This window comes from Stegastes partitus, unplaced genomic scaffold (genome assembly GCF_000690725.1).
Source record: "Stegastes partitus isolate 25-593 unplaced genomic scaffold, Stegastes_partitus-1.0.2 Scaffold295, whole genome shotgun sequence".
Classification (NCBI taxonomy): domain Eukaryota; kingdom Metazoa; phylum Chordata; class Actinopteri; family Pomacentridae; genus Stegastes; species Stegastes partitus.
Genome location: NW_007578026.1, coordinates 458,897 through 468,205, shown reverse-complemented (window position 1 = coordinate 468,205; position 9,309 = coordinate 458,897). Strand labels below are relative to the sequence as shown.

General features: G+C 39.9%; 1 protein-coding gene across 1 annotated transcript in view; it reads right to left on the bottom strand.

Moving 5' to 3' along the window:
• Window positions 1-4,581: 4,581 nt before the first annotated feature.
• Window positions 4,582-9,309, bottom strand: part of st18 (ST18 C2H2C-type zinc finger transcription factor) — a 38,697-nt gene continuing 33,969 nt past the window's right edge. Inside the window, exons 14-23 of the mRNA XM_008283040.1 lie at window positions 9,182-9,294; window positions 8,512-8,574; window positions 8,120-8,188; window positions 7,762-7,824; window positions 7,118-7,198; window positions 5,532-5,753; window positions 5,302-5,390; window positions 5,099-5,202; window positions 4,859-5,005; window positions 4,582-4,722 (exon numbers count right to left, since the gene is read on the bottom strand). Coding sequence (XP_008281262.1) covers window positions 4,582-4,722; window positions 4,859-5,005; window positions 5,099-5,202; window positions 5,302-5,390; window positions 5,532-5,753; window positions 7,118-7,198; window positions 7,762-7,824; window positions 8,120-8,188; window positions 8,512-8,574; window positions 9,182-9,294 — 1,092 coding nt within the window. The remainder of the gene's footprint in view (window positions 4,723-4,858; window positions 5,006-5,098; window positions 5,203-5,301; window positions 5,391-5,531; window positions 5,754-7,117; window positions 7,199-7,761; window positions 7,825-8,119; window positions 8,189-8,511; window positions 8,575-9,181; window positions 9,295-9,309) is intronic.

The following is a 9,309-nucleotide window of genomic DNA, read 5'->3' as shown; positions in this document are numbered from 1 at the left end:
TCCAACTACTACTGACTAAAGGAAACACAGGAGAAGAGCAAAATAGTTCCACATGAATTCATTATGACGCCAGGAGAGTATAAAATTAGAAGGATCCAGTAAAGCTCCGTGTCCCTCCTAACCTCCCTCAGGTCCCGTAAGGAAAGGACTAAATTTAGCCTGCAGGTGGTTTCTGGCCTTTTGGGGAAGTGTGGGAACAGATGATGAGCAGAATTTACAAGGAAGCAAGAAAAAGGATCTTTTTACTCGGGTCAAGTGTGATAACAGCAGAGCGCTTTGTGAGCGCGCTGACGGTAAACAGCCGGCCTGAGCCGCAGGTAGTCTCAGGTGAAGAATCTGTTGACGTCCTGGGTCGGAGGCACGGAGCTCCGCTTACACCACCACAAACTATTAAAAGTACAAAACACACAAGGATGCTGGCTGTTGGGTTCATCCGAGCGCCTGTAGTAATTGAAACCCACTCATCCAGGATGGTTGTACACGTCACTCGGACCGCTCAGCAGCTAACGAAGCAGCTCCACTCCAGGTACGGCCTGTTTTTAGCACCACCGTTCATCTGGTGCATGAAACCCACGATGGAACCAGAGATGTTGGTGAAACCGAGTATGTAGATGTTAGTAGAATGATTGTATTCATGCCTCTTGTTCAGGCTTCCAGGGATTCGTCTGTTTATTCCTGAGAATCCAATACAACAGCTGAATTCAATCAGCCAAAGCAGCGTGCACATTCCCAGAGGTCGCCGAGGTCACGGTGGGCTGTGGTGCTAAGCTGGATTGCAATACACTTAAAGGTGTTGCTAATACTCCCTCCTATATATATATATGCCCCATATATATATATAGAGGCAGCGTGTGTGTGTGTACGTAGCCGCCAACTTACTTTACATATCTGCTGCCACTATCTGCTGCTGCTGTCGACACTCACACAGCGTATACGTTACAGGAAGACGAGGCCTGGCGTGACGTGCCAGGAAATGTGTCTGCGGTGCGCCGAGTGTCAACCCGCCTGTTATTTCATGTGTTCTTACCACGAGCTCAACGTTGATTCTACGTTTTGGCTCGCGCGCTGCCTTTGTTTCAGCGTTTGCACACGATTTGCTCTCATCCTGCACTTGAATGTCTGTGAAAAACAAAACAAAAAGGAGGGAATTAAATAAACCAACGGTTACAACCGGAGGGCGTTTTAACAGTTATCCCCCAACCATCGACGGTACGGTTTATAGTCGCTGTAGAGATAATTATTATCATTAATCCTCATCGTTTAACTGTTTCCTCAGATCATCACAAAATGTCAGAAAGATGTGAAGTAAAATGCAAAGCTGGGAAGTTAGTGAGCTTTGTCATCTTTACTGTAATGTTTAAAAATCACTTAAGCTGTTATTTTATTTCTAATTAATAAATTAAGAGAGATTAATTGATTAATTGGCCCGTTCTTGAAGCTCTGAGTCACTGTTTTAAGGACTTTATTAGTTTGAAGGTCGTCCAGAGTAGAATAAAAATGTCAAAAAATAAAGATGTTGCTTCATTTTTAGATCTTTTTTGTTTAGTTTTTTAAGGTCCGGGTATAAATTGGTGTTTTATTTTCTTATTAATTAGTTTAATTATATTAAATACATTATTTTAGCTACACTAATGTGCTGCAATATGTGTCTCATGTGTTGTTTTGCTCGTCATTGTGTATGACGGACCAAAGCTAGTTTCCTCTTGGGAGACTTTATTGACTATTTTGATAATAATTTGACCAATCATTTGTATTTATTTATGTTTTAAGAGTAAAAACTGTCCTTCAACTGTTGTGAAGTTTGAGCATCTGCTGCTGTTCTTCATCTGATGTGACAGCAAAGTAAACATCTTCAGGCTCTGGACCGGCGCCACGTGGTTCTGTCAGAAATTATCATCTGCATTTTTCCACTCTGGTGTTTTATTGAACCAAACAATGAATTAAATAATCATATATGTATCATATATATATGTGCTTGGCAATTAATTAAAAGGTGAATGATAAATGTTTGCTGCCCCAGACTGAGTGCAGGTTGTAGAAATGTGCACAATAATTTGATTTGAGCTCATCTTTGCTTCCATTTGTGGGTTTTACACGCAGCAGAACTCACTGGAGCGTCTCACTCCTCCTTTATTTTGGATTTTAACCTCAAACTGCTTCACAGCTGCTGCTCAGAAACGCCTGCATCAAAACTCCACTGAGCCATTTCTCCTCCTCCTAGATGTAATTCATACATCTCACCACTAGGTGGCGCTCATGCACCGCAGAAACCGAAGCCTTGTGGCAAAACTGGGCTCCCAGTTTGACTGAAAGTGGGCTCACAGCTTTGAGAAAGCACACAACCATTTGAAAAGTTTATTTCTACCATACACAAACTGTACAACACAGCGCATATCTGTTTATTATGAAATAGTAAAAGTAATAGGAAGTTTCAATTTACAAACTACCTCAACTGAAAAAAGCATTACATTTTAATGTAAAAGAAAAGAAAAATACAGTACAATTTCATATCATACTAATATCGTTCCACAAAAAAGCATTTCACATTACAAAACATCAAATACTAACAGGGAAAAAATAAATATTATTCACAAAACTTCCTGAGCAAACAATGTGTGGTATAGGAATTAAATATACGAAATTATAAATAAAGGATTGTTAGGTTTAAAGAGTGTGATTCGGTTTTTTTAAAAGATTAAAATTCTTTAAAACATATCGAGTATTTGGATAAAATAGGGTCTTATTTTTCTGTAATTTGGCTCTTTTGCTGTTACTTTTTTTTTCTTCAGAATGTCCTCGGCTACATGTCTTTGACTTCTTTTGTTTGTTTGTTTGTTTTTTTTGCAGAAATGAAAAATGTATTGCTCAAATGAATTACTCATTTAACTCTGGGGATCATGTGAAATCGAGAGATTCAGACGTATGGTGGCGACGTCAGCGTCCCGTTTTCTTGTGGTTTTGAAGTCGAGGGCAGTGCGGTGAACGAAAAAAACACAAAATAATTCAAATACAAAAGTGCAATCGATGCAAACAAACAACTGATTAGCCAACAACTATCATTTGTCTATGTTTTCGTTGCTTTTTTTTTTTTTTTTTTTTCTTTTTTTTTTTTTTTTTTTCATTTTTGCGTTTAAATGATTGAAACTGAAATGCGAGTTGTAATGGTAGTCAGCTCGGTTTTGAAATAGCTACTATTCAAATCTGCCCCAAAGATATTCAAACTGTAAGACTGGTTGAAATGTTAAGGCCTGTAAGCAGTTTTAGATACGACAGGAGTAGATGTTGTTGTTGTGTTTTTTTTTTGTTTTCTTTTTTTTTTTATTCACTCCTTCCTTTTTGTCTCTTCTCCATGCCAGCCAAAAATAAAATAAAATTAAATTAAAATTAAAATAAACACCAGACTTTCAATCTCAGTCGTGATATTTCAAAACCTGACTCTGAGATTACAGCTACTGAGACAACGGTATTCAACAGTCATCAGGAACGTTTCCTCCTATGAAAATAATTGTACTGTATAATAAATTAGACACCATCCACGTAATACTGTCCTACCACAAAACATAGTACTTGTATATTTTTATGGATTCATATACATTTAGGCACATACTATATGCACACTCCAACGTGTGTGCACAGAAGGCAGTTTAATATCTATATTTAAAAAAAAGAAAGAAAAAAAAAAGGAAAAAGACATCTTGACAAAGTGAATTTTTTTGATTTTCGTTGCTCTCTTCTTGTGGCACGCTTTGTGCAAAGCCGAATGTGGACATTCGCTTCACAGCACGATGTTTGCTCACCTCCTGGTTGCATTCGACTGTTATTGGTTGAGTAGAAAAAGGTACAGTACGTTTGCATTGCATCTTTTTTTTATTATTTTTTTTTATCTCAGTGTTCACTTTGTCTTACCATACATTCAGTTTCCAATAAAGAAAGCAAAAAGCAATGCTTAAAAATATCAACGCTTAGTAGTTTTGGTAGGTTTTCACTTTGAAGGGAGATTCAACTTATGGTCTAATAATAATAATAATAATAGTAATAATAATAATAATAATAATAATAATATAGGTTTTTCAACACTAGATGGCGAAAGTATGCCATGAAATTGGAATGTGCTTCTATGTAATTTACAATGTGCAGAAAGTCAAACAGATTTCTCAAATATTAAGCATTTACAGTCCTAGAAATAAATAAAAATCAAGGAAATAAATACACTGATGAACAAATATAGTAATAAATAGCGATAATATAAGAATGACATGAACACGTACAGATTAAAATCAAGCAAACCATACAAAATAATTAAGTGCAAGAGAGGGATTTAAAAAAACAAAAAAAACAATAAAAACAAAAACAAAAACAAAAAATCTCACCAGGATAAACATATCAAGTGAATGCAGAAACAGTAAAAGCATTACAAATCCGGCTGGTAATTTTCTCAGTGCAGTATATTTACCGGGAAATGCCAAACACATTTCCGAAAGCCTTGTCTTATACATGCAGCCAAGCCAGCACTCTTCAGTGAAATAGAGCTATCTAGTGCCATTATCCCAAGTCAAAGAAACCTCTTGGTAGCTCTACAGCTTAAACATGGATGCCCTTAATAGCCTGTTTGATATTATCCAAGAGGGCCTTGCACTCTGGAGAGTATTCATGCTCCGAGTTGTTGTACATATCAGTTAATGTGTTCACATAGGCTTCAAAATTATGCTCACTGATGGGTCCCTGCAACAAAAACATGTTTGACTATTAGTGAAAACAGCACAGCAGAAAACGACAATTTGAAGAAAATGAGATTTCTTTTCAGGACAGGTTAGACATAATGAGTTGTATTGGAGTCTGTGGTCAAGGCTTACTGTACCATTTGAGGCAGCTGAATGTCTGTAAGACTGTTAATGAGAGCTTGGCTAAGGCGGGCGAGCTCCTTCAGGAGGCTGTCGTTGTGCTGTTCGATCATCTTGTTTTCCTCTTCAATTGTCTTCAGGTTACATTCCATAGACGAGATCTGCTTTCGGGTACAAAGCGAAGGAGAAATTAAGCGAGCACAGACCTGGAACCTTTGGCCTCGTCAAGAACGCGGCTCGTCAGAGTAAATACTTACCTGGGTTTGGAGTTGCATCATGTCTGCTTCTATTTTCATGTTAGACTCATTCAGTTCTTTGATTTCGTGATCCAGATGTTGGATGTCCTCTTTGTTTTCGACACCTGGGTCAGAGGGGACAGTCGGGTTTATCACGTTCGGCCAGAGAGGATCCATACTTTCGTGTATGTAACGTAACGACAGGTAGCGTCAGAGGAGCTTACCGCTGCTGGCTTTCAGCTTGATCGTCATCATCTCCTCTTCTGAGTGCTTCTTCTTGATGCTCTGTGCGTTCAGTGGGCAACCCGACAAGCTAGCAGCAGGCCACAAACGACAAGTTTAGGCGACTTTAGCATCGAGCAAAGATTATGGACGGACGGACTGTAACAGTGAGAACGCACGCAGTGGAGCAGCGGCATTGTTTAGAGATAAAATGGAGGACAGGCGAGCTCACCTTCTGTGAGTGGCAAACACATTATTGGCATGTCCAAGGCCATTGCAGCCAGGCAAGGGACAATGGGGCAGTTCCTGTTTATTGGTCTTCCAGGCAAAGGGCAGCCCATTGATGGACGACTCCTTCTGTCTTTTGGCAGCCAGTGGACAACTGCCTGCGCTGCGGTGGGATGTGTATTTTCCCGATATATGGCCCTGCCCGTCACATCCGATTACTGGACACCTACCAGACAGACAAACAGAGAGTTGTGGACACTGAAAACCTGCAGCGGAAAAATGCAGCACGCTTGCATTTAAACACAATCATTCAGCTGCACACACACAACAAAAAACAACTACTTTGTGTTTTTTTTAAAAATCATTCTCTGAGATCATTTAAAAAAATCTCTTTCAATAACTAGACCGGAAGATTTGTTAACCATTAAGTTGATTAATCCATGCAAATGCTGATTAAAAACCAAGTCGCCAAAACTAGAAACGGACTCAAATAATCACATTAACTAGGAGTTGCTAATCCAGTGAAACTTGAGCGAACGCTCGGCTCGGCGCCGCCTGCATTTCGAGGTGAGCGATATTTGTGCTTGAAAACAGGAGCGCAACTCGTGCTGAATATCATTAAGAGTTTGTCAGTTGCATTTTCGGGGGCCTGTTTTCTGCAGGTCAGTAATGGAGTGACATGAATTACAGATAATTGTCATGTATCCCCTCGTGCGAAAGAATGTAATTTGGAGGTGGCTCGCCCTTTCCCTTATTGATAAAGGTGAAAGGTCACCTGAGATGATACAAATGGCACGCGCGCCGCAGAGTGCTGCCGCAAAAAGCCTGTTTCAGCATTTTGTTGCTCGACAGCACGGCAGCAGCAGCACTTAGAGGACGGAACAACACCGGTCCCATTACTTACAGCCACCACAGGTAGGTAGCTTGATGCAAGGCACCCGGACAATGGAGGCATGCCATATGGCCCACTATTTACAATAATCTAGGGACATTTGCTACCCTCCCCCTGTCTCTGCCTTTCTCTCTTAATGTGTATGAGATCTATTCCAGTCTAATTCCTAAGCTCATGGCCTTGCATTAGTAATTAAAAAGAAAAAAAAAAAAAAATCAGTGTCCAGATGTAGAAGTAAACAAGGGCTCATATATCTGACTTTGGATTTAAACTGCAAATCAATTACATTATTATATTTTTTTTTCACAGACAACAATGACGTTTTCTTCATATACTATAATTATAAAGAAAGCACTCAGGGAGGAGTGATAAGCCAGATATTCCATTCAGAAAATAAGGGTGGAGGGGGGGAGAGAAAAAAATACAAAAACCCTGGAAAAAGCCTACAAAACATGCTGCTAATCCTTTAGAAAATAATTCACTAATGTTGGGACAAGAGAAGTATTATTTTCTTTGTTTAACTTAATGGCCTCCAGGTATAAAGCCCCGGGCACAGCGAGCATGACGCACAGCCGCTCTGTTTTCTTGTTTTATTTTTAAAACAAACAAAAACAACAACAACAAATAAAACACACACACATGACAGCATAGGATGAGAGAAAGAAAAGAAAGGAGGAAAAAAAAAATCTCTCTCTTACTTAAGCTCTTGCTCATCTTTGTCATCCTTGTTTGGTGTGAGCTTCAAACCTCCTTTTCTGGCACGTGGACATCCTGACAAGCTGAAAATGGTCGGAGACAGCGAGTGAACGTGAAGGAGAAGCTACTCAGGAGCTACGATCGTACGGGCAGCTGTGAGCGCCGAGGAGGCTCAATGGAACACATGGAATAAATAAAAGATAGATGGATAGATGGATGGATGGATAGATAGATAGATAGATAGATAGATAGATAGATAGATGGATGGATAGATAGATAGATAGATAGATAGATAGATAGATAGATAGATAGATAGATAGATAGATAGATGGATGGATGGATGGATGGATGGATGGATGGATGGATGGATGGATAGATAGATAGATAGATGGATGGATGGATGGATGGATGGATGGATGGATGGATGGATAGATAGATAGATAGATAGATAGATAGATAGATAGATAGATAGATAGATAGATGGATAGATAGATGGATAGAAAGGCAGCCAAATGAATCCACAAAAGCAAGAAATCAAAAAGTGCAGCATGTTTGCAGCATAAAGTGAGACTTTCACCATCTGTTTGAATGCCATGCATCTGACAAATGTATTTCATGCTCAGTTGTGCTGATTTCTCTCAGCTACCTTCTGTGCGAAGCATAGTTCCCAGTCACATGTCCAGATCCATCACAACCAGGTGTTGGGCACCTGCAGGTTGAGAGACACAGAGACCAGGTGCTTTTTACAGCAAAAAGACTGGCGAGCGGAGCAGCGGATTCATGCTAATATGCAGAAAAGTAGCACAAATAGCAAACAACTTCATGTTGAGTACATAGAAATCACGCCTAATGTGTGCACGGAGGAGAGAGGGAAGGGAAGGAGAGGGAAGGGAAGGAGAGGAACCCCAGCTGACCCGAGCTGAGGCAAAAAAAAAACCAAAACAAGTTGCCTACTTTAATGTGAAAAATCCTTTAGCAACAACAACAGTTTTCAGAACACATACTTTAGTTCCTGAGAGTTGGCTGCCATCAGTGATTTGAGTGTTTTGTCAGCCAGGGGACATCCAGACACACTAGAGAGGATAAAGAGCTAACAGTCATTTTAATTCACTCTTTGATCACAGCAGAATTAAATCATCTTAATACAATGTCTCAATGCATATTTATACACGTTTATTTTGAAAACACTATTGTGGCTCCACTTCAGCGCCGAGCTGTTTCATGTCAGCGCATTTAAAAAAAAAAAAAACAGACACGTGATATAAAAAAAAAAAAACAACATCTATGTGACAAGTTTCCAGATGTAATAATCAACATAATTAAACAATAAGCAGCGTTTCCCCTTGTCTATATATCTGTTGGCTGGTGCTAATGAGAGTGTAATTAATTACAGTACCTCCGATGTGATGCATAATTCCCCGTCACATGGCCACTGCCGTCACAGCCTGGGGTCGGACAGCTGCGTGAGAACACAAAGCATTTAATACGCAGATTACTCCACTTCCCACAGACTTTGCCAAGCTTGAACTGAATCTTTTTTTTTTTTTACACTGAGAACCTTTTCATGGGCATTAAAGAGAGAGAGAGAGAGAGAAAAAAAGAGTTAGTACAGCGGGGAAGTTTAGTAGAAAATTATTATTGCGTTGCTCCTCGACATCCGGTTTAATGATGTGGCAGAGTGTCACTGAGGAGATCTGAGGGGGGAGCTGTGCTGACTACAGGATCCTACCAGGAGACCCAGCAGAGCATGCACTCTAACTACAAGAGTTGTGTTAAGCTGATGCGGGACATACGGGGAGAAAACTCACTTTCAATTAGATATATTTCTCCTCCACATGAACCTGCAGACACACCAGTCACAGCCACATGTAACACAGCCAGTTTCATCGGTGTGCTTTTTCTGACCCACTTCTAGCAAATCTGAGCCACTCAAATGAATACATGGTTTGGAGTTACACTTTTTCTTCTTTTTTTTATTTATTTTTACTCATAATAATCACACTGACCACTACAGCAAAGGGGAGATCACATTACACCAGCTGCTTCGCCGTTTAACCCCCACGTACCTCAAAAGCTCCTTCTTTGAATCTCGTAATAGCAGCTTGGCTTTGGCGCTCATCATACTGCCGTCTCCTTGATAGTGCTGGTCCTCCAAGGAGACCTGATCGTAATCCTCCTGCTGAGAAACCACACA